The 26011-nt window shown below is 34.6% G+C and overlaps 1 protein-coding gene across 1 annotated transcript in view; it reads left to right on the top strand.

The window, feature by feature from the left end:
- Window positions 1-1161: 1161 nt before the first annotated feature.
- The window catches only part of LOC131875373 (U-box domain-containing protein 33-like), a 29970-nt gene continuing 5120 nt past the window's right edge, over window positions 1162-26011 (top strand). Inside the window, exons 1-2 of the mRNA XM_059219480.1 lie at window positions 1162-1413; window positions 8751-8818. Coding sequence (XP_059075463.1) covers window positions 1162-1413; window positions 8751-8818 — 320 coding nt within the window. The remainder of the gene's footprint in view (window positions 1414-8750; window positions 8819-26011) is intronic.

Here is a 26011-nt window from a genome sequence, read left to right as displayed (position 1 = left end):
CCAAATAAACCCACCATGTGCTACTACATTCACCTAGACATCCTTGGCGACACAGTGCAACCCACACGGAAGAGGAGGAAGCTAGAGACATCTGTGAAAATTGAAGAGGTTAGTAGTGCCGAGGATTCAAAGGAAGTGGAAGAAACAAACAAATAGAAAAGTGGGCATGAAGGGTTCCATTTGTCTAAACACACCATCATAGAGGAGGAAGAGGAAACAAAGTCCTGCCAGTAGGAAGAAGATGAAGAAGAGGAGCAACAGGGGGGATTGCGGGTGCAATGGAAGAGTACGAGGGTAAAGTTTACACCCTCAAAATTAGCCTTAGCACACCTGGTACCTCAAGAGGCGCTTGCATTCGCCAGTCCAGTAGGGGATGTACGACTAGTGGGGGTACTATTCCAGAATATTAGAGAAGGGGAGCCGCCGGTACAATGATGAGTATCGTTGCCATATATTAGTCTGGCCATACTGGCAGTAGAAACTAGTACGGTGGTAGCAGAAATTGGTACGACAAAAACTAGTACGGCGGTAGCAGAAACTGGTATGGTGACAATAGAGACCAGTACGGTATCAAATAACTTAGAGTCAAGTAACTTAGAGGCAGCCCTAGATACTATGACAGATGAGGATATAGATGCCTCACTGGATGGATGACTAGGACAGTTCGCGCTCACCCCACACCTTCTCCCCTCCCCGACACCACACAACATGGCCATCGAGCCAGGCATGACTTTAGATAGAGAGGTCACTATCCTAGATGAGGAGAGACCCACTAATCAGAAGCAACAGGGAAAGGATGAGCAGAGCAGTGGCCGGGAGGGGACTCTCATTGGACTCTATATCACACCACCTCATCCGAATGACCCAACAGACTCACTCGAACGATTCCTGGTGGAGCTACAAGGGCTCTCTGATGTTGCACGTGGCATGGCTCAGCTTACTGGATAGATGGAGGCCAGTAATTCAGCCGACGCTACATAGCTATGTCATTTTATGGCCCAGGGGTGCAAAGATGAGTTCACACAACACTTTGAGCAACAGGGATGTCCGGATAATAATACACCCGAGATGATTCAAAACTGAACCCACAGGCACTTGATAGGAGGCTCAAGCACCACTTTCTGCAGTATGGAGGGAACTTTTTGAGAGGTGTACTTACAGATGCGGCAGCATCAAGTTGAGAAAGTGGCCCAACAGATGTACATAATAACCCTAGAAAAAAAGAGTAGAAAGCAGACGGAGTTGGCCACAGTAGAGAAGAGCTTGAGGAAGGAGATGGAAATGAAGATGGCTACATGTGAAGCCCGCTGCAGCATGCAGGAGAAGGAGGCACAGGCATTGGTAGCCCAGGTTGCGACACTCACTTCACAGCTAGAGCAAGAAGATAAAAAGCTGATAGAAGCGGCTCACATGGTATGGAAAGCTCGAGAATGACAGTTAATGGAAGAAAAGAACCAGAAACTTTAGGCTAGACAACAACCTCCTCCTACGGCCACTACAGGGATGCCTCCTCCCTCTTCTCGGTCTTAGCTATGTTTTTCATTTCAATTTCTCTTGTCTGAGTCATCTGCAAGATGACTCTATTTTTAGGGGGGCTAATGTTAGGGGTAAAAACGTATGCTAGTATGAATAATAATTATAAGTGTGTTATGTGTGTTTATGTTTTGCTGTTGTTGAGAGGTTCCTGTCGGGTAGTTGGGAGTTGGTGACGGTTGGCAACTTGGCCAACTGTTTGGTCTATATATTGTTTGGTTGGAACCTCGACAGGGGGACTATGTATGGACAATTGGAGACATTGGAATAAAGATATAACTTTTTGGTCTAATTATTATTATTTGTCATTTATGTTATGATGTACAATTGTTCTGTTCGATGAATGCTTGGTACGTGTAGGAACTACTGTGTTATTGATTATTCACCACTATACATTTAGGACTAAACATAAAGCATCTTAAAATCTAAAGTAAGAAGAGAGAGGTATATGAAAATTTGTGGTAAGTGAGAGGTGGAGAAGGTTGATCATTGATTTGGGAAATAAATGAGAGATTAGAGAAAGGTGGAACATAGGTATATTGATTGATAGGATTAAGCATAGAAATAACATGGATGGTAACATTACCATTTTATGCATTAGTAGACATGATATAAAAAAGTATATGTAGGAATAAAAGGTATTATTGTGGGTATCAGTACTTGTATCTCTATTTTGTTTGAAGAGATGTGTATTCAAGGACTTCTACACAAGTATTTCGCTGATCCAATTGAGTTTGGATGTGTATATCAATTTCCTATATGTTATTTTCTTAAACGAATTGGTTGTTTCTGCGATTTGAGAGGAGAAAATTCCATTGAACCAAGTACACAAGGATGCCCTAGAAGCTTACAAGAAGAATGAAGAGAAGGATCTCAACAGTTGTATGAATATATATACTAAAAAATAAATGTAAATAATAATAAACGCATTTCAATCATGTAATTAATCAATTATTGAAACAATAAAATTATTTAATTAGATGAAAAACATAAGATAAAATGAATATAAAATAAATAAATAAATATATATATATATATGATTATGATAAAAAAAATATACTAGAAAAATATCTGAACATCTACAAGGATGTTTCCTAGGAAATGAACACATTTTTTTCCAACATGATAAGTCATAGTATTTTCTAATGAACATTTATTAAAAATAAATTCGCAACTTATGCACTTGTTTTGTATTGAAGCCAAGAATCTAACAATTGTGCATTTGGATTCCAAACGACAACAAACAAGTGGGCTCATATATTTTCAAATCTGTGGACAGATAGCGCTAGGTAGAACCATAAATATACCCCTCTTCAAGTCACTATTCACAAATGTGGAGTCAATTGACATGTCAAAAATTTAAATATATATTTTTTTTCTCAGCCATGAGAGAAACAAACAAAATATGACAGAAAAAAATAAAAATTGATACGCAATCCATGGATATAGTTGTTAGCTTTCCTTTCAAGATTTACGCCCAAAATTAAATTGTTTCTAGTGCTATGGAATTCATTGGGATTAGAATAAATAGACTGCATTTAAATGTTAATTGCAACTGTAATTTGTGAACTGTATGTTAGTTTGGTTAGCTAGGACAGTTGGTTCTCCATATGTAATAATTAGTAAATAAATGTTTGCTAAACAAATTTTGTTAGATAGGGACAATTATTTGATAATTATTTGATCTCTTTTAGAAACTTCTAGCAACCAATTTTGTTAGGGTTATTTAGTTGTTATTAATCTCAGTCGTTGATTGAGAATTAATCTTAGTTGTTGGTTTTCCAATGAGAGTAGTATAAAAAGGGGTCAAGGGTCATTTGGAGTACATGAAGTCTGTGGAGAAACTTGCAACGTTAGCAAGTAGTCTTGCAGTGTTAGCAAGGGCATAGTGATAGCGTTGGGATAATAGCGGGGTGGAATCTCAGCAGGAGAAATTGGGAGGTCCTCAAAGCTCTGCTAGTAAGAGGCAAGCAGTATTTGTATCTCTTGATTTGTTGTAGTTAATATATATTCCTCATCTGCAGTACTAGTTTTCCCTTTGGGGTTTTTCCAAGGACAATTGTCCGAAAATATTATGTTAGTGTGTTGCATATTTCTTTTTGCGTGTTTTTATTTGTGAAGTTGCAGCTATGTTATTTTTCAGTATTTCACAGTTAAATAATCTTTACGAGATAGGAGATTTATAATCAGTAACTACAATAGAATTTTCACATGTTATCAGAGCTAAGTACAAAAAGTTTATCCTAGGCAAAGGAAATAAAATCAAGGGTTTATAAAACCTAGTTTGACCTCTTTAGAATTATTATTTCTTTTATCCTTTGAGATGGCCTCAGCAGGTTTAAGAGATCAGGACAGATTAGATGGAGCCTCAAATTTTGGTGTCTGGAAAGCCAAAATTTCTTTATTGCTAGAAGAGAATGGTATCAAGGAATATGTTACCACTGTTGTGACTGTACCTACAGATCCAATACTTCTTACAACATATAAGAAAGAAGATGCCAAAGCGAGGAGGGTAATCCTTGATGGTGTTAAGGATCATATAGTTCCACATGTCACAGATTTGGATACAGTGAAGGAAATGTGGGACGCCATCCTGAATCTATACCAGAATGTGACCACTAACCGAAAGTTGATTCTCAGAGAAAAGTTGAGGAATACTCGGATGAACAAGGGAGAAGACGTGATAAGTTAGCTCACCAAGCTTAGACTTGTCAAGGATGTGTTAGCAACTATTGGAGATAAACCAGGTGATGATGACCTAAATGGGTTTTCTAAGCAGTGGGATATCTTTGCTCAATTTATTAATGGACAAGACACCTTACCAAGTTAGGATTGACTTTGGAGTGATTTCACTCAGGAGGAGCTTAGACTAAGCCTTGTCAATGGATCCAATAGTAAGAGTCAGAAAGGTGAGATGGACCAAGAAAATATTGCCCTAGTAGGAAAAGGGAAAACAAAGAAGGAGTCTAGCAAAGGATCAAATCCACAAAGTGAGAAGAAGAAGAAGAACTTGTCTAAGATCAAGTGCTACGGATGTCATGAATTTGGCCACTATGTCAGTGATTGCCCGCAAAGGAAGAAGAATGAGAAGAAAGGGAGGAAGCATATGACAGCTTTAGCAAGTGCAGATGAGCTCTCTAGTAGAATGGAGGATGAGTTTGCACTCATAGCTTGTATGGTTAGCTCAACCTCATAGAGTGTCTGGTATATAGATAGCAAAGCATCATTTCATATGATAGGAGTTAGAGAGTATTTCTCCAATTACAAGGAGGAGAACATTAGAATCCAGATCTCTATGGGGAACTTGTCAAAACTCAACCCAGTTGGGAAAGGGAGAATGGAAAGTTGATTTCCCTTCATGATGTGTTGCATGTGCTAGGCTTAGGTATGAATCTGATTTCTGTATCTTTCCTTCGGGATAAAGGCTACAATGTACTCTTTAGAGGGGCTCATGTGTTGATCAAGCGTAAGGATTGGAAATCACCCATACCTATTGGAGTTAGGAGTGGTCGACTTTAGAGGTTGCAGTTTGATACTCCTAAGGCACTCATGAGTAGTAGTAATCTTAGAGATCTTGGAGAGCTATGACATAGGAGGATGAGCCATATACATCATGGAGCACTTAAATTGCTTCATGAGACTATGATAGGTGTTCCAGAGGTGATCACAAAGCATGATGATGTATGTAAGGGATGTGTGTTGGGGAAGTTTGCAAAAGCATATTTTCCAAGGAGTGACACTCAATCTGAGGGTTTTCTTGAACTAGTACAATTAGATATATGTGGGCCAAAGTTGATGGAGTATCTCAGAGGATACGAGTACTATGTTGCTTTTATTGATGATTTCTCTAGGAAGACCTGGATATACTTATTGAAGACCAAGGATGAGGTTTTTAGTCGCTTCCAAGAGTTCAAGGCTCTTGTGGAGAACTCGACAGGAAGGAAGATAAAGGTTCTTCAGTCAGAAAATGGAGGCGAGTCCAAAGGGAATAAATTCCAAGAGTTCTATATCAGGGAAGGAATAAAGAGAGAGTGGATTGTTCCTTACAACTCGCAATAGAATGGGGTTGTTGAGAGGAAGAATCAGTCCATATTGGAGGCAGCAAGGGCTATGCTACATGATCAGGACCTACCCTGCTACTTATGGGCATAAGCAAGTAGTACGACAGTATACATATAGAACAGGGTTCCACATAAGGCACTAGGGAAGATGACACTAGAGGAAGCTTTTATAGGAAAGAAGACAGATTTCAGTCACTTCAGGATATTTGGGACTTTGGCATATTGTCATATTCCAAGGGATACACATACCAAGTTAGATCAAATTGTAGAGAGGGGGTACTTCGTGGGGTATAGTGAAACCTTAAAGGCATATCAAATATTTATTCTAGGGACTAGGAGGATTATAGTCAGGTGTGATGTCAAGTTCATGGAGGATATGGCATTTAAGAGGTCCAGAGATTTGCCAGCAGAGCATTAGAGTGAGCAGCCGATAGAATCTCCAAGGATAGCTCAACCGAGTCAAGGGCAGCAAAGCTCGAGTATAGTCAATAGTGCCAGTATAGGCTCAGGTGGTGAGAGTTCATAGAGTATGGACCAACAGGTGCACAAAGAGATGCATCAAGAAGACATGGAGGTTGAAATTTCATCCTCTATAGTTGGGAGTAGGAACAATGATGTTTAGAAAACACAAAAGAATACTCAGGGGTTAGTGGGTACTCCTGGGAGGAGTAGTAGACAATAGAGACAATCAGCCAAGTATGATGACTATCTTGCATTAGTTAGTCAGTTGGTAGAACCTTCTAGCTATTAGGAGGCTGCACAACATTAGGTGTCACAAGATGCAATGGTTGAGGAATATACCTTAATAATGCAGAATGATGTGTGGGAGGTAGTTCCTAGACCAACAAATAGGGTTGTGGTTGGATCGCACTGGATCTACAAGATAAAGCATGGTGCAGATGGTAGCATCGAGAAATACAAGGCAAGGTTTGTGGCAAAGGGTTTCTCCTCAAAAGGAAGGAATAGACTATGAGGAGACATTTGCTCCAGTAGCTAGGTATACTTCTATACGAGTTGTAATCTCAGTTTCAGCACAGATGGGATGGCAAATCCATCAAATGGATGTCAAGACAACATTCCTAAATGACGAGTTGAAAGAGGAGGTATACATAGAACAATCAGAAGGCTTTGTAGCATACAACAAAAAGACCCATGTGTGTAGATTGAAGAGAGCTTTGTACAGACTCAAGCAGGCTCCTAAAGCATGGTATGAGCACATTGATAGTCACTTGCAGGAAATGGGCTTTGTGAAGAGTGAGGCGGATGCTAACCTTTACTACTTGGTGGTTGGGGGTGATATTCTCATTCTTGTCCTATATGTGGATGACTTATTTCTAATAGGTTCACTGGGGCTCATAGAAGAATGCAAGAGGGACCTTGCAGCAGAGTTTGAGATGAAGGATTTGGGACTTATGCACTACTTTCTAGGCATGGAGGTATGGCAGACAGATGGAGAGATTTTCCTTGGACAAGGTAAATATTGCATAGAAATCTTGAAAAGGTTTAGGATGATGGATTGCAAAGCCATGTCTACACCTATGATCATGAATTGGAGGAAGGTAGACACATCCAGGGAGAAGGATGTAGATCCCACCTTATACAGGCAGTTGATTGGTTCTCTCATGTATTTGGTCAACACCAGGCCAGATATAGCATTTGCAATAAACTCTCTTAGTCAGTTTATGGTTGAGCCAAAGGGAGTACATTGGACAGCGGCAAAGCATGTGTTGTGTTATTTGCAAGGTACAATCGAGTATGGGATTAGGTATGCTCGAGATGAAGGAATCAGGTTGATGGGCTATACTAACACAGATTGGGCAGGTAGTACAATAGACAAGAGAAGCACTTTAGGGTGTTGTTTCAGTCTGGGATCAGGACTTGTCTCTTGGTTCAGTAGGAAGCAAAAGTCTATGGCTCAGAGTTCTACAGAGTCAGAATACATAGCAGCTAGCATGGCGACATGTGAAGCTATATGGCTTCAGAAGTTTCTAGTAGCCTTGTTTGGTCAGAAGGTGGAGACTACAGTGATACACTGCGACAATCAGAGTTGCATCAAGTTGATTGAGAATCTAGTGTTTCGTGATAGGTCAAAACATATAGACATCAAGCATCACTTCATCAGAGATTGTGTACAGTTGGGGATTGTTCAGCTACAGTTTATACCTACAAATCAGTAGGTAGCAGATATTCTGACAAAGGCATTGGGGAAGGCAAAATTCATCTTCTTCAGAGAGACGTTGGGTGTCATGCAGAACAACTTCCTCGCTAAGAGGGAGTGTTAGTTTGGTTAGCTAGGACAACTGGTTCTCCATATGTAATAATTAGTAAATATTTGTTTTCTAAACAAATTTTGTTAGATAGGGACAATTATTTGTTAATTATTTGATCTCTTTTAGAAACTTCTAGCAACCAATTTTGTTAGGGTTGTTTAGTTGTTATTAATCTCAGCCGTTGATTGAGAATTAATCTCGACTGTTGGTTTTCCAACGAGAGTAGTATAAAAAGGGGTCAAGGGTCATTTGGAGTACACATGAAGTTTGTGGAGAAACTTGCAGTGTTAGCAAGGGCGCAGTGATAGCGTTGGGATAGTAGCGGGGTGGAATCTCAGTAGGAGAAATTGGGAGATCGTTGAAGCTCTGCCAGTAAGAGGCAAGCAGTATTTGTATCTCTTGATTTTTTGTAGTTAATATATATTCCTCATCTGCAGTACTGGTTTTCCCTTCAGGGTTTTCCAGGGACAATTGTTCGAAAATATTGTGTCACTGTGTTGCATTTTTTTTTTCCACGTGTTTTTATTTGTGAAGTTGCAGCTGTGTTATTTTTCAGTATTTCACAGTTAAATAATCTTTATGAGATAGAAGATTAATAATCAGTAACTGCAATAGAATTTTCACACTTCAGCCTTGGAATATGCCTTAAAAAATGCAAGTTTTGACAAACTTTTGGATCCTTCAGCCGGAAATACATGTTCCCAACTATTTCCTCTGTCCAATGTTCTAGGCAAGGATAATTTTTTTGCATTCTTTCACTATTACTCTTTAGTTGAAACTACCCATTTATCTGATTTCATTACTTCACATTCATCTGTCTTCATTAGGTTTTCATTGTAGTTAAAAATTTGGCTTATGGTTAGAAAAGAATTGTTCCGATTTGCAGGAAGTTATGCAGGATCCTTACATTGCCGCAGACGGCTTTACATACGAGAAGGAGGTGATACAAGGATGGTTTGATTGCGGACATGACACATCTCCCATGACAAATGAAAAACTTGTAAGTAAGAATCTGATTGCAAACTTTTCTCTGAGATTAGCCATTCGATAGTGGCAAGAAAGAGGCGATATCCTGAACATTTAACGAGTGACAATTTTATTTATTATTATTGAAGATCATTTTTTGTAAGTTTAAGATATATTTTACATTGTAATTATTAAATATCAATTTATTGAATAATAATTATTTTTTAATAAAATATAATAATTGCTATCAATTTAGTGTAAATGAAGTAATTGGATAATTTTTTGTAGATAGATTTGAATATTAATTTTAAAATAGAAAAAATTACAATTTATTTTCAATTTATGTTTTAAGTTTGAACATCTTATAAATGTTATTATATTTTCGCAATTCATTTGAATATTATTTGTAGTTCTTTTAATCATCAACATAGTGGATCACACTCTTTAAAATTTTTCCCACACAAGAAAATCCAAAAACTACAAACTATATTGAACATCTTATGTTAAAATGGTTTATTCTACTAAAGTAAAACAAAGTGTTAACTTATACTTTTTTGTGCTAAATACATATTGTTAGATGTATTAATAGTTCTTGATCAAAATGTAGAGTTTATTTATTATGAAAATCTACTACTATACAATTATAATGCATTGATGTCATATAAACACATGAAAAAATATATTTTTGTCAATGTTATTAGCCACAATGATTGCCTTGTACATAGTTGGAGTCAAATATTGGATTTTTAAGGCTATATTTCACTTTTGATTTAATCCAAGTGAATGTTATCTAAAAGATTCATTTTTAGGTAGCAACAATGAATAATAAGATATTTTTTTGACTATAAACTATTTATTTAAATTTTTGAATGATTTTACATTAAATATTTACATTTCAATGCATGCCTTGTGTAATATCCTTGGTTTAGGCAAACTTATTGAAAAATGTATTGAGGAGTATTGAGTTTAAAAATTCAAATAAATATATAAATAATCTGTCGAGACTTAAGAAAGGACCTCATTTTTATTTCTATATATTATTTTAAATTTATGTACCAATACAATATTTAGAACTTAGAATTAATAAATTGGAAAATTTAGTTACTTACCACCATTGACGAGTCAGTCAACATCTCCTTGGGGTCCATGACATGGATTCCTCCTGCCTCTCGTGGATCCTTAACTCTGACCACTCTTTCGTTCATTGACAACTCAAGATTTTGGCATAACAATAGCGGTGATTCCAACAATTGGTATCATAGCGCTAGGTTGCAAGTTCGTATCCCAATAGGTCACCCAGTGGCCTCCTTAAAAGAAGTTCATGGAACCCTAGTCAGTGCTAAGGGGGAGATTGTTGGCTAGTTGATCAACACCTCCTTGGGGTTCATGACATGGCTTTCTACCGCCTCTCGTGGATCCTTAACTCTGGCCGCTCTCCCATTTGTTGACAACATGAGCTTTTGGCATAACGGAAATGGTGATTCTAGCAACCATATTCTACTATGGTTTGTTGTAAATAAAACTTCTATGCATTTAGTGTTAGCATAAATTTAATTGTTATATAAAAAATGTACCAAATAATCTTCATGATGTATGAATATAATGCTATTCACAATCTATATTTAAAAATTCACATTTCTCAACATAAAAAGTAAACTAATAAACAACTTTATGTAATTTGTATATAAAAATTGTTATTGACCAACATAAAGACTTGAAATGGCTAGGGATAATTCAATTGCATGAATATTATAATTATAAATAATTTATATTTTTTTTCAATAATTTAGTCTAATTAAATACCTTATAAAATAAATGAAACAACTAAATTAGAAAATATAATAATATTTTAAAAGATAGTAATATGCTATACACAAAATATATATTCTAGTCTATGTATGTGTATCTAAGTGAGTGATGGTTTCTTCTATATTCTCTAGTCAATTAATTCATTTTATTCCTATAATGGTTGTTAATAGTGTGGTTTTCATTTATCTATTAAGATACATATGTTGAAATTCATACTAGGTCATCTATTCATGAAAATGAAACCATTGTAGATATAGTATATGTTGGTAAGAATAGAGTGGATTTCCCTAGAAGAATATGTGTGGCATTCTTACTATCTTAGAAGGATCTCTAGTTATTTAGATGACAATTTCGCTGATTCAATACTTCCTTCCCCTACTAATTTGGATAGTTTTATTGCTCATGATGTTGTTTCCTCTTCTATTGTCCTAGTTTCAAATGACTTGGGTAACTCTCCTCCTCCTTCTATTATCCCAGATTCTTAGTCTCTACTATGATAAATTTCTCCCTCCAAAAGAAGCTCTCAATTGTGTGGAGCCTCTTACATTTGTTCTGATAGAGCCCCCTCCTTTTCTCCTAAGTTCTTTGGTCATGATGATGCGTCTTGTTGGATGATTGTTCGTTATAAGAAAAATTTATTCCATAAAGGTCTCGCCCTCTTAGGTTGCTCCTTGAGGGGCAGCGTTGGGCCCCAACCTTGATTTAAATTGATCTTTCTAGTTGTGATTTGTTTAGTTTCATTGTAGGATTATTGTCCTATATGTTGGTTGCAATGTTGTTTTGGATTCTCTCTGACTATTTTTTTACACCTTTGGTAACCTCCGTGTTGTGTACCAAGGTTTGGGCCTTGTAAGAAACCTATCTTATTCAAAAATATTGAAGAATTCATGAAACTAATATTTATATTTCAAGGATGTAGCTTGATTTATAGATTTTATATATATTCACCTCTATTTGGAGGAAATATTCTCTCAAGGGAAAGACAAAGTTGCAACGCATTAGGAGAATTTGAAATGTGATCTTTAAAAAAAAAAAAGGATATTTCATAGAAATATTCACAAATGCATGTGATAAAGATGGTATTTTAGGAGGTGGTCCATGTTTCTTTATTTTATTATTTTCATGCATATAGTATATGGGTTTTGTAGCGCTTTTTATTAAAATAAGTGATGAAGGGACCCAACAAATTACAAACTTAAAAAAAGAACAATCAAATAGTAGTAACAGAATAAAACTAGTTGCAACAATAGTGAAATAAGACAACCAAAAAAGTAACAATCTAGATAGAGAAGATTGATAAGTATCCTATTTTGAATAAGAGCTTTTCTTATCTAACATCTAAGCCTAAGAAGGTGAATAGTTGTTAGTAGGATATTTCTTCTTATGTTGGCAATTGTCCAAGTAGATCCATCATAATAATTAGAATAATGTTGATCCACAAAGGAAAAAGATGGATTAGCAAAAATATAGTTAGAAAGAACAAAATCATTAGGGTAAATAGATTTATCAAGAGAAATAGCAGTAGAATCATTAACACCACTATTAAACTTAGAAACTTTGTCCAAATCAAAATTAGTCTAGAAAACATTAGCTAGAGAAACAACAAAATAAACGTTCAGCCCAATATCTATCATTTTATTACTAGAAGTAGATTTAGAATGGAAAATAACACCAACAAGTAAGCTATAGTAGAATGAAGAGGAGAAAAAACAATTGGAGTAAGAGACAACCCAAGATCATCAAGGACATTAGTTGAAAAAAAAGGAAAAGAAACAACAATGGGTAGTTTTGAATCATCTAAACCAACATCATCCTCATAAGTAGCATCACAAAAATAGTAAAGTGGTCATGAATGGTATATCTCCACCAAGTAGAGAAATACTATTTGCAAGTACTAGGGGGACAATCAAAATCCAAATTCCCAATAGCTAAATAGTGCCCATATTTAAAGGGGATGTGTTCATAGTCTGCTAGCTGACATTGAGATCTATCATCAATTTGTAGTTTATGACCTCACCAAGAAAATATTTTGAAAGATCAAATTCAACTAAAATATAAGAAAAGCACGTATGATCAAAGTCTTTGGTCATAGAGTCCACATTCAAGAATCTACCTAAAGTATTGCCAATAGACTCATAGGCTTAATCATATCAAAAATAAAGGGAAAGATAAAGAAATCTTACCCACATAGGAAAAATATCAATATAATATTTTAAAGGATTGAAAGAAGAAACCAAGGAGGGGCCTAGAGAGGGGATGTGAATCTCACCTCAAAGACCCAACATCAAGAATAACCTATATATTATCCTTACAATTGAAGCAAACCACAAAAAAACCTTCGATAAAATGGTACAACTCTATTTTACCCTCACTTAAAGGAGAGAAACCGTTAAGAAACCAGTGGTGCAAATTAGGGGGAGAAAGCCAAAAATTAAAAAAACCTACAAATTAAGCCCTTCGTAGATAAAGAATCATCACATTCAATCAATTCACAATAGGTTTCGTCACACTTTAGTATATGTGCCTAATTTATACCTAATTGTGCCCATTTTCATGACTATTATTTAAACTTGGTTCATTCCTATATTTACAACCTTTTTCATGGCCTATTTTTCTAGGACTAGGGAATTGGGTACCCTTATCTAGGAAAATAAAGTTAAAATTTCAAAGAATAAAAGCTATGTTTTGCAAATAGCGATAATTTACCTTGCTCTATTGGCCTTCCCTAAAAATAATTTTGAAAATGTGTAAGTTTCATATAAATAAAACTCTCTCTCTCTCATTTCAAACTCTAACCAACACTTTCAAGTATAGGCATAAGCAATTCAATTTGTTGAAGAAAGAATTTGCATTTAAGGAGGAAATAATTCAATTTTGTAACAACAATCATGATCAACTATATTGTGTTTCTCCATGTTTAAACCATGAATGAAAATATTGCAGGAATTCACTTTGGACATCACATCAATTTTTGTGTCAGATTCCATGAAAAAATTTAATACTTGAGGTAATATGTTTCCAATTCAACATTTTAGTACTTGTTTAGCCTCTATCCTTGTGAGGGCACACACTCTTTTCATAATCATAGCTGTTGTGGAGGTGGAAACACAAACATGGGTTTTAAATAAGGTAAGCCCCTATACAACACAACTCCTTTCCCTTGTTTTTTATGTGTTCAGGTTCAAATTCAATAGTGAAAACTCTATAGTAGTGAAAGGAGATAGTTGTAGATTGCAACAAATTTCAAATAGATGAAAAATAATGGGCTAATTCACTCGACATCCTTATCCTACTATTTTGAGCTAATTTTTTTGGAGATAGTAGCACGCAACCTCCTAACTGAATTTTCAATTAATTTCATTAGTTTTGGGCACCTTTGATCTAGGGTTCCCAACACTTCATCTAACACTTTTTTCTCTAGATTATAACTCTAGGTTCTTCTATGTATATCTTGTTGCAATTACTATTACATTGGTTACACCATTAATAATTTCTCTTGTAACTATTTGCTATGTAAAAATTACTTCTGTATATGGATATATGCAAGAAGTTGAGTCCACTATTTGGCCAAAATGTGGAAGTATTTTCCCAATTTTTTAGAATTCATCCCAATTGACCTAAAAACTTGAAACAATTAAAGAATGAATCTTGGAAAAAGACATTGATAGAAAATGTAGCAGTTGAAGTTTAGTTTCCAAATATGTATTTTATTTTAATACCTTGATGATACAAATTAAGTCTCAATAGGCATTTCTAAAACCTATAGTTTAAAAGTCATGTTTTTAGGGCCATAACATGCCCATGTACGACAAGCATAATTTGACCTAGATGAAAGCATTTTTATGAATCCTTTTTGGAAAATATTTTTAGCACACTTACCTTTGATGAGGATATTTTTTGTAATTTTTTTCTAAATATTTGTTTTTTGTTTATTTTTATTAGGCATTTAATTGTTGTTTTGAAAATCCCTTGTGTACGACAAGCATAACTTGACTTAAACTTACTATTTTAATTTATTTTTTTTGAAAGCATATAGAATTGTTTCTAGTTTGATACCATGTTTTTTTTTCAAAAAACATAAAAAAAAGTTATTAAAAACATAAGAAACCCTGCAATTTCAAGTTTATGAAGCTCTTTCAAATTTAGAAATTATATTAAAGAAAAAAATTAATCCATTTTAAAAAATAAAAAATAAAAACTGGAATCTAAACAGTCTCTTCTATAATGGGTTTTAATTTCTTTAAAAAAATATGCAGAAAAGGTATTCATATATGTGTCGAAAGTCAATATTTTGTATGGACCCTAACATGGATTTCAATTTGTAGGCCAAACCAAGTCCAAGGCTAAGGGTCGACTTCCCAATCCTTTTTCCGAAGTGAAATCCAAAGAAAAAAATAGTACTAGAGTTCTTTTTTTTTGAAATGGGATCTTGTTCTAGAAATGAGATCATAATTAGTAAAAAACAGGATCTCATTGTGGAAATGGGATCCTATTTAGTTAAAACTGAGATCTTGTTTCAAAAACAAAAGGGATCCTGTTTCTTTTTATGTTATTTATTTTTATATTGAAACTGACTTATTTATACATAAAAAATAATATTTTTTATATTGTAAATGACTTATGCATACATGAAATATAACATTTAAGTATAAGTCACATTTGAATATGTCTTTTTCCTTTCTTATACTTTAAGTTATATTTATTGTATATATTGACAAGATGTTTGAGAGTGGTTTTAGATCTCCAAGAGTTATAATGCAAATTATAGATTTCATAAGAACTTATAAATTTTTAGACTTACTCAAATTTTAGTAATCAACAAGCTCCTAATCGTATTTTATCACACACTCTCTCTCTATCAATATCACTCTCTTTATCTCCCTCAATAAATAGACCTATCTCTCTCTGTATCACTAAAACTCCTCTATCTCCTCTCTAAGTTCTTTGTCTCATCTCTCTCTCTCTATACACCTCCCCTCACTCCCTCCCTACCTCTATTTATCTACATATACCTCTCACCATATCTCTCCCTACCTAACTATATTTCTCTAGATACATCTCTCTTCCCCCTTCTCTCTCTCCTACCCTCTTCTCTCCACTTATTTTCATCTCTCTCTCTCTCTAACTATAGGTAGAGAGGGGGGAGTTGGAGGGGTGGAGATGTATAGAGAGAGAGAGTGGAAGAGAGATGCATGTAGAGAAATATAAGTTCGTAGGGAAGGAGAGAAAGGTATGTACAGAGAGAGATAGAGAGATATATATAGTGAAATAGACGTATGTAGGGAGAAAAGGGCGGTGTTTAGAGAAAGAGGAGGCAAAGAGTGGAGAGTTAAGGATGTGAAAAAGTAGAGAGATAGTTATAGATTTTGGGAGAGAGAGAGAGGAGAGAGTGAGATAAAGAGGTAGAGAGGGGATATAGGGGAGATAAAAGTAAAGAGGGAAGGAGGGAGGGGTGGAGAGGTAGAGATGGAGAGAGGAGGGAGGGGTAGGTAGAGAGAGTGAGAAGGGAGACAAAGAGAGTGGTTGGGGATATATTTGGATAGAAATATAAGGAGATGGGAGACATAAATAAGTAGAGAGAGAGATGGATACATAGAGAGGGGAAGAGGGAAAGAGGGAGCGGTGGAGACATAGAGATAGATAGAGAGAGAGTGGGAGGGATAGGCTGGAAGAGTGATGCATGCAGAGAAATATAAGTTGGTAGGGAGGGAGGAAAAGGTATGTATTTGAGAGATAGAGGAATATAGGTAGGTAGGGAGTGAGGAGAGACATGCAGAGAGAGAGGAGATAGAGAGTAGATAGCTAAGGATGTTGGAAAGAGGTAAATATATAGGTTTATATTTTGGGAGAGAGAGGAGAGAGTGAGATAGAGGGGTAGAGAGGAGCTAGAGGTGAGATAAAATTAGAGATGAAGGGAATGATAGGTAGGTAGAGAGAGTGAGAGGGGAGTGAAACAAAGTGACTAGGACATAGATGAACAGAAAGAGAGAAAGATGGGAGATAGAAATAAGTAGAGTGATGGAAAGGTAGAGAGTAGTAGATAGATAGATAGATAGAGAGAGAGAGAGAGAGAGAGAGAGAGAGAGAGAGAGAGAGAGAGAGAGAGAGAGAGAGAGAGAGAGAGAGAGAGAGAGAGAGAGAGAGAGAGAGAGAGAGAGAGGAATATATGTAGTTAGGGAGTGAGGGGAGGTGTGTAGAGACATAGGATATAGAGAGTAGATAGTTAAGGATGTGAGAGAAAGGTAGAGGGAGATATATATACTTTGTGTGAGAGAAGAGAGAGAGATAGAGAGGTACAAAGGGGATATAAGGGAGATAAAAGTAGAGAGGAAAGGAAGGAGGGGTTATGTGTGTGTGTGTGTGTGTGTGTGTGTGTGTGAGAGAGAGAGAGAGAGAGAGAGAGAGAGAAAGAAAAAGTGGGTGAAAGAAAGATGTATGTAGAAAATGATAAGTTGGTATGGAGAGAAGGTATGTAGAGAGAGAGAGAGAGGTATATGTAGAGGAATATAGGTAAGTAGGGAGTGAGGGGAGGTGTGTATAGAGATAGAAGACAAAGAGTAGAGATTTAAGGATGTGAGAGAGGTAGAGAGATAGATCTATATTTTGGGAGAGACAAGAGAGAGTGAGATAGAGAGGTAGAGAGGGGATAGAAGGGACATAAAAGTAGAGAGAGAGAGAGAGAGAGAGAGAGAGAGAGAGAGAGAGATAAGTTGGTAGGGAGGGAGAGAGAGAGAGAGAGAGATAGGTATGTAGAGAGAGATAGAGAGGTATATGTAAAGAAATAGAGGTAGGTGGGGAGTGAGGGGATGTCTGTAGAGAGAGAAGATAGAGAGTAGAGAGTTAAGGATGTGAGAAAGAGGTAGAGAGATAGGTCTAGATTATGAGAGAGATAGAGAGGTAGATAGGGGGGAGAGAGAGAGAGAGAGAGAGAGAGAGAGAGAGAGAGAGAGAGAGAGAGAGAGAGAGAGAGGTTGGTAGGAAGGGTGAGAATGATATGTAGTGATAGATAGATCTAGGTAAATGTAGAGAAATAGAGGTGAGTAGGGAATGAGGGGAAGTGTGTACAGAGAGAGAGAAGATAGAGAGTTAAGGATGCGAGAGAGATAGACATATAGGTCAAGATTTTGGGAGAGAGAGGAGAGAGAGATAGAGAGGTAGAGATGCAATAGAGCAAGAGTGATATGGAGAGAGATGGATCTAGAGCTCAAGGAAGATAAAGAGAACAATAAAATGTTGATAGGAGCCTATTGATTATTGAAATTTGAATGTCTAAAAATTTATAAGATTTTCTAAAATCTAGAATTTTTATTATCTCTTAGAGATTTGAAACCACTCTCAAATATCCTATCAATATATACATGGAATATAACTTAAAGTAGAAGACTGGAAAAAGAAATATACTTAAATGTTATATTTCATGTACATATAAGTCATTTCCAACAAAAAAAAATAAACAATATAAAAAGAAGCGAGATCCCTTTTTGTTTTTGAAACAAGATCCCATTTATGAAATAGGATTTCATTTTGTTTTTGAAATGGGACCCCATTTCATAGATTTGGGATCCTATTTCAAATTGGCTTGAGGCCATGATGTGTTGATGTAATATATACACATGAAAAAATATTATTTTGATAAAGTTATAAGCCATGATGATTGTCTTGAATGTAGTTGGAGTCAAATATTAACATTTATAAGGCTAGACTTCACCTTTGATCTAATATAAATGAATATATCTTAAATATTCATTTTTAATTAAAAAAAATGTATAATAAGAAGTTTTGATTATAAACTATTTATTTAAAATTTTGAATGATATTTATTTTAAATATACATTTTTTAATTGATGCCTTGCAATATCCTTAGTTTAGCCATTACAAACTTACTAAAAAATGTATTCAAAGGTGTTGAATTTGAATTTTAATATAAATGTATAATAACACATTGAGACCCAAGAAAGGAGTTTATTCTCATTTTTATTTATTATCATCAATTAATCCAAAATTATTTCTAATTACATAGACGTGTCTTGTTAAATTTATTAAACACGAAAGAGGTCATTTTCATTTACAAATTGTATAGGGTGTTTCCTATTACCAACAATATTATATATACAACTTCTAGCATTTGGAGGACAACATTTTTTCCCAAGATTACAGTTGTATAATTTATTACTCGTCCTTGTTTGGCTCGACAAACATTTAGACAACAAAGCATTCATTTTTTTATTGAATTGAACAGCCAATCATTACAAATCACTGTCGCAAATGCGTGGGCGGATAACGCGAGGCCCAATATATTTGAATGAAACAAACAAACGCTAAATGTTGTCGACAATAACAAACAGATGCTACTCTATGTTTTTTCTTAAGCGCTTTCAGAGCTGGGTATGAAGGAGCTTGTCATGGGGACAACTTCTAGGTAAGCAATACAACTCTCTTATGCAACATCTTTAAGATAGTGAATGTTAGAGATTGTTTGCATGAACATAATAGTCTTTGGTTTTCAACCTTTTGATAGATGGTATCAAATGAGGCTGTAACCTATATAAATTACTGTCTTATTGTGCCATTGAAAACATAGTCTGGAAAATGCAATCCATCTTTAAAGATGAATAAAATAATTTCTCTATCTTTATATGGAAATAATTTATCATACTATTACTTTTCTATTTTAGGTGGATGACAAGTTATTGTTTTCTGTTTCGCGTCTTAAGAAAGTTATCACTTTATGTATCATGCCATTAGATTAAGATAGTTGCATTATTTTATGCCTTCTTATGTTTCACCTTAGCCTATTTAACCAAGGGGTCTCCTATGTACTTTCATCAATTTGTATTGCATTCTTGATAACAATACAATTTATTCTTGTTTTATTTATTGTCTCTTGTTCTTGTGCTTTATATTAGGCCTCTAGATCCTAGGTGTCTACCTTCATAGCTAAATATTATAGTAACAAATATGTTCAAAATGTTCAATGAAACTAAATGTTCACACATTGATTAAAATAGTAGTCAAACAAGGCTTGAATGTTTGAGTCAAGTCACTGATGACTACCTGTTATGATTAGCACGTTGCAAGTGTCGCGCGTCCTCTTTATGTTAGAGAAAGGGAAAGCCTTGTGATATGTCATGAATGAGAAAAATAAGTAAATGAGTACTTGAGTTCTAGAAGTCTACTAAATGGGTCTGTGATACTAGAGTGATGGTAATGTTACATAATGAGTTGTATACGTTTAGTTACAAAAATTTGATATCATATTGTGATTCTTGTTAGTATCAGCGGGGAGCATAATAACAAGTGATTACGAAGTCTTACCACTGTTCAAATCAACTTCATTACCATGGACCACCATGCTATGTGCCTTTTTTGCCATGCACAATTATTAAGTTATTAGACAGTTAATGTTAGAGATATTGAGATCTAGATAGAATATTTAGTTTAATACTCTAATATTTATAACTCTTTCGATTGTGTAAGAATATTGGCCAATGTTGAAGGAATTTTGTAGAGTTCAGATACTTTACTCGAGAAATAAACTTTGATACTAACTTGATGAGAGAAGTTCCATGTCCTCGTAATTGACAACTTACATTTAAAGCTTACTTTGTTCATAGATAAATTCATTATTTTAGGATGCAAAATTTGTATGTAGAATAAAAATTCATTCAAACTTAAATTAAAAAATGATAAAAAGTACCATTATTTTTTAAAATTTCAATGTCCTTGTATACATATCTTCTTTCTATTTTATATAATTGTTTTCTATTATAGTACAAATAATGTATGTAAAATATATACATTATACATAACTTGTACTCTATATATTTGATTTTATTTGTATTATAAATCTTCAATGTTGATTTGTACTATACAACATGATTTGTACTCAAAATTTGTAATTGAACTCTCTAGAAGCTAGGTATATTTTAATTATAGCCTTATCTAGATACTATAATAAAGAATAAGATTATATATATTTTAAATTATACTCCTAGCTATGTACTATAATTGATATATTTATAAAATAAACTCAAAGGACAAGATTACATTTATAAGCATAAAATGATCTATCTACAGTGGCAATGATAACCAAATACCATGAAATAGAAAGCACATAGACAAGGAAACAATGCAGTTGTGTAAGGAAAGATGTCGTTGATTGATATTTTCTCACTTTTTTATTATTGACCATTATTTTTTATTAGATAAAATAGGTTTAGAATGGACCTTGAAATCCTTAACAAAAAAAGACAACCGACACTAGAAAAGAACCAGATGCAAACCAAAAGTTGACCAACTACTAAACGAAAGGAGAATAGAGGGTATATAGATCATAAAGCCTACTAAAGATTATTTAAAATTTCAATAGCTTCAACATTCATGTGAATAACTTCTTCATTGATTTTTAGAATATTGTGGACAAAATGGGTTTGGTCAATTTTATGTTTATCATGATTGCACGTTCTTGATGAGGAGTGAGGACAATGTCTTGGACCCATGCCATGTTGATCTACAATAGTGTTTGTCCCTTTATTCTCCACAATGGAAGAAAGAGGGCCTAAGTTACCCTTTTGTTAAACTATTAAGAGTCTAGGCCTTTTCATCTGATTGTTTGATACCATCAATGCTAATGTTTATAATTATTCTACTCACAACGACCACAAAACAAAGCTTATAATATATCTTATTGATGTTCTCTTTGAGATGCATGAACTTATCCTCATGATCCATCTTCATAGTTTTCACATCCTTGGCCACATTTTGGATAAGAGAAATAATTTTACCAATGTTGTTCATAGTATGGTTCCTATTCAAATTATTTTGGCCAAAAAACACATTTTCATTAATTGTTTTAGTCCTATCCTTAAGCACATTGATTTCATACACCATCCATCACATCCTTGGACACCATCAACATGTCCCCTGATCTAGTAGCAGAGGACCCTTTTCTATATTTGCAAGAGTACCTTTCTTTGTTTCAATAAGAAATTTAGTGTGCAAATCCAATCATTATGTGAGAATTTAGTTAGATCATGACATATTATGTGAGAATTTAGTTAGATAATGAAAATAAAAAGTCAACTCTAGATGAAATATTATGTCAGAATTTAGTTAGATCATGACATAATGAAAACGACCTAATGAATTTCAATAAATTTTCTGCGAACTAACTTATATTCACTAGCTAGGCCTTGAACCCAGGACCTTTAATTTGTTGTTGGAATGATCCACCAACTGAGCTACTAAAACTTATTTGGTTAACATTTTTAACAATTCTCTTTAAGTTGCATTGCAAGTGCTCAGATATCTTATCCTATATCTAATGCTACATGTTGAGCTACATTGTATGCATCAATTTCATATTAATAAGATGTAAAAATGATGGTCACAAGAGAATTGAGTACCTAGTGATAAGATCAAACTCATAGATTTTCACATCCCTTAGTGTTTTATTTACCAAGAGCCACATTAGATATCATCTTGTTTAGATATTTTATAGTAATGAATATTTATAATGAAAAATAAAAGGAAAAAATAACTCTAGATGAAATCTTATGTGAGAACTAAGTTAGATAATAACCTCTATTTTAATCTTACGACTTCAAATGAAAAGAAAAAAATATAAAATAACTAAGCTTAATTATTGATAGTGTTTGAAAGAACCTAAATAATTAAGTAACTTGTTGAGCAGTAACTCATACAGACTAGCTAAGACTTGAACCTAGGACCTTCTATTTGTTGTTGGGATTCTCCACCAACTAAGCTAGTAGCGCCTCCATGGTTGACATTTTCAAGAACCAGTAGTCCCTCTATGGTTGACATTTTCAAGAATCAGTAGCCCCTCCATGGTTGACATTTTCAAGAACCGTACTTATTCCACCTTACAAGTGCTTGGGGGTCCTATCCTATCTCTAATACCACATGTAGACTAGCTAGGACTTGAACCTAGGACCTTCCATTTAATGTTAGAGTGCTCTACCAACTAAACATTCGACTCTTCTTTGAGGAGCTCATTGTCAATCAATCTACATATGAACTATTTCTTACAAATTATATCTTTATAGTAGAGTGGTGAAACACTATTTTCATAGCTTAGAAAATATTCCAATTATCCATGGGACATATACTTTTATATAGTGAAATTTAGAAGACTAAGATTATTGTAAAACCAAATAAAGATATAACCACAAAATAACCCTAGTTTTATAATGAAATCCACCATACACCAATGAAGAACCTAAGAACATGCAAAATAAAAAATTTGTAAAATTATACCATTCACATGCTCATTAGGTCGTGATCTCAATTGTTTGCTGTCTTCGTTGATCTTTCTTGATATTGATTAGTATTTCTCTCAAATTTAATGTATATACAAGAGCTCAATAAAGAACATATTGTGGTTGTGTAGTTTGACAGTATGTAGACCATATTGTTGGCCTCTTTCAGAAACTTACTTTGCTTAGCAATATTTCTTTGCAAATATTCACACTTTCAATCCAAAATTTGTAACCACATACTGAAGTGGGAATCCTTTGATTTTTTGATTCCTCTGTTGTTTGCCACATCTAACTCGAGATCAAGAATTTCTTGTAGTAACTTCTTTCTTCCTTATGTACAATTTATTTCATCTTGGTAATGACGAACTTAGAGGTTATAGTGTTTCTTGCCAACATGAGCTCACTGAATGATTTGCCTAGGTTTTTGAAAAATGGTAACCCCATGGCCCTCAACATTTTAATCCATCCCTAAGCTACCCTACCAAAATGACTATCCATCTGCCACTTGTTTATTAATTCTTTGTTTGCATTCACTGAAGGATTTAGAATGATGTATGAACCAACATCTTGACGTGTCAACAGGTTGAGAAATGACCTCAAGTATTCAATAAAAGCATCAACTAAATCCTTCAAGCCGTCTTTATCCATATTTTCATTCTCAACCCTGTCCTTTACTTTAGCTACATACACTTGGAAATTGTGAAGTTCTCCACCCTAGGTTGAAGGCCCCATATCAATCCTTGTGAGATTGAATTTTGCCATTGTATCCTTGCTTGGATCAACTTGTGTAATTGGTTGAGATACCTCTAAGAATAAGTGATATGAGTTTTCTTTCTCTACAACCCTTGACATAACCTTCAACTTCTTTGCTTTGGAAGAACGTGTTCACTATAAGATTTGTGATACCATAAGTATCCTTAATGGGTTGCCTTATTGCTTCCAATTGCATCTTATTAGATAAAGATATTTCTATCCATGAAGGTGAAGAAAAATTTTTCATTGAACTTTTTCTAGTATCAGGGCTAAGAAACAAAGTTCTCCTAACAGGAGGAGTCTTGTCGATATTTTGGGTTGAGAGAGGGAAAAGAGCCTTAGGTGCGCTACTCACATCTTTACTTTTCTCTATATCTTTCGTGGGCTTGTTTTTTTTTTGTCATTTGGAGCTTGCATTAGTCATCTCCATCATTTCCCCATTCTTTGCCTCCTTGCCTTTCGATGGTCACATAGTACCTGTGTTAGGAGTAGAGCCATCTCCACATATTTTCTTGGGTTCATTATTATTCTTTGGTTTTTCTTCTCTTCTACTTCCTCCTTGACTACCTGATGGTGGGGTTAAAGTGGAAAAAGTTGTGGTAGTAACAGTAGGTGGATTTGGTTTTGTAGAGCTTGTTCACCCATTTGACTTATTTTTAGAGGTAGGATTCCAAGCCTATTGTTGGTCCCTTTCTTATTTCCTATCCACATTATAGTCATGCTTATTACCCTGTCTATTCTTTGTTCAACATCTAATTTTTCCTCGTGGTCCCAATCTATCTCCTCCAAAGGATAAGATTAAACTTAAGCTTACATAGAATCAACAAGATCTGATCCATCTTCAACCACGCTTGCAACATCTAGTTGAATTTGGTAATCTTGCACCTACTACATGGTCATTTTAGACCAATCTCTCTTTTTGACCTCAAAATCATAAGAGCAATATGCAAAGTAGTCCTCTAACCAAGGCATATGATTATAGGAGGGGCATAAATATAGATTTTTCTTCAAAAAGCTCTTAGAATCAAAGTGTAGCCTTATGAAATCATAAGTTTCTAATGAAAACTTTTTAGCAGCTTTAAAGACATTCAAAGCATTTGCTTAGCATTTACAACTATAAATTATTAATTTAATAGGAAATTGAATACCAAATTTCTTCTTTTACTACACCTCTTGTTAACTTCACTAATCTGCCTACAAAGTTATATCATTTCAAATCTTGCATCTACATGCCTTGGAAATTTTAAAGGGAAGCCATTGAACCCTCCAACTTTGATATAGATGAATGCAGGAAATTGAATGAAATAGCTTCCATATACCTTTATCAACTCAACTACTTCTAAAGATATTCTCCCTAACAAATCTCATGGTGAATACATCATTAACAATTTGATAGTTGGCATAGGTACTTTTCAATTGAATACTTGGATAGAAATGATATATCTAAATATTCTCATCAAATTCCTCTACTTACTCCATCCCGATCCAATCTCTAGTTGAAGGAAGGGCATACACTAAATAAGAGGTCATATAGAAAAACATTTTAAGCTTGAAGAAGTTAATTTTGGTATGCAAATGGTCACTAATAATATTAGTCCAATCTAAAAATGAAGTGCTTGCACATATCACTCGAATGAAAAAAATATCCACTTAGCTAGATCAGTAGCTATCTCATCTCCTCTCAGTCTATGTAGCAAGATAATGATGTCCACAATTTTACCCTTAAGGAATGAATTATGCATGTTCTTGGGCAATTTTGACTGTCTGCTCATAGGGTTGTCAAACCATTTCTTTGTAATTCCTTCCTTGTACACCTTTTTCCTAGTATTAAATTCATAGTGGGACAGGGTGAAGTTACAATCTGAATATTCTTCTATATTCGAGACCCGAAAGAAATTCTGAATTGTTGTCATATCTAAAGTCACCAACAACTGATTATTTTTTTTCTTGATTTCTCTAGTATTGGGATCATATCTATTTATGCACTCCATTACTAAATCTAGGCACTGCACAAAAATAAGGAATGTGACAGCTTGCAACAATTTAATTTCAAACAACTTCTGACTGATAGGATGTCGATTACGGTTCTTAATTCTCCACCCAAAATCATCAAGGTTAACATGACCTAGTTTTGTATCTCCAATTTCAAGGAAAGCATAGTAAAGCCCATCGATACGACCATAGCCTATGTATTTAAACTTCATGTTTTCCTAAATAGTTTTTAAACCACATGGTTTTCTTCAATCACAAAAACATTAAAGTGTCTCAACTATAGAGAAATTTCTCTAGCTTTTAAGGATTGGAAATTTACAACTAAACAAACCAATGTTAGATTTAGAAC

Source organism: Cryptomeria japonica, chromosome 4 (genome assembly GCF_030272615.1).
Source record: "Cryptomeria japonica chromosome 4, Sugi_1.0, whole genome shotgun sequence".
In the NCBI taxonomy this organism is placed as follows: Eukaryota; Viridiplantae; Streptophyta; class Pinopsida; order Cupressales; family Cupressaceae; genus Cryptomeria; species Cryptomeria japonica.
Note: the sequence above shows the minus strand (reverse complement) of the source record. Positions and strands in the feature narration are given on the sequence as shown.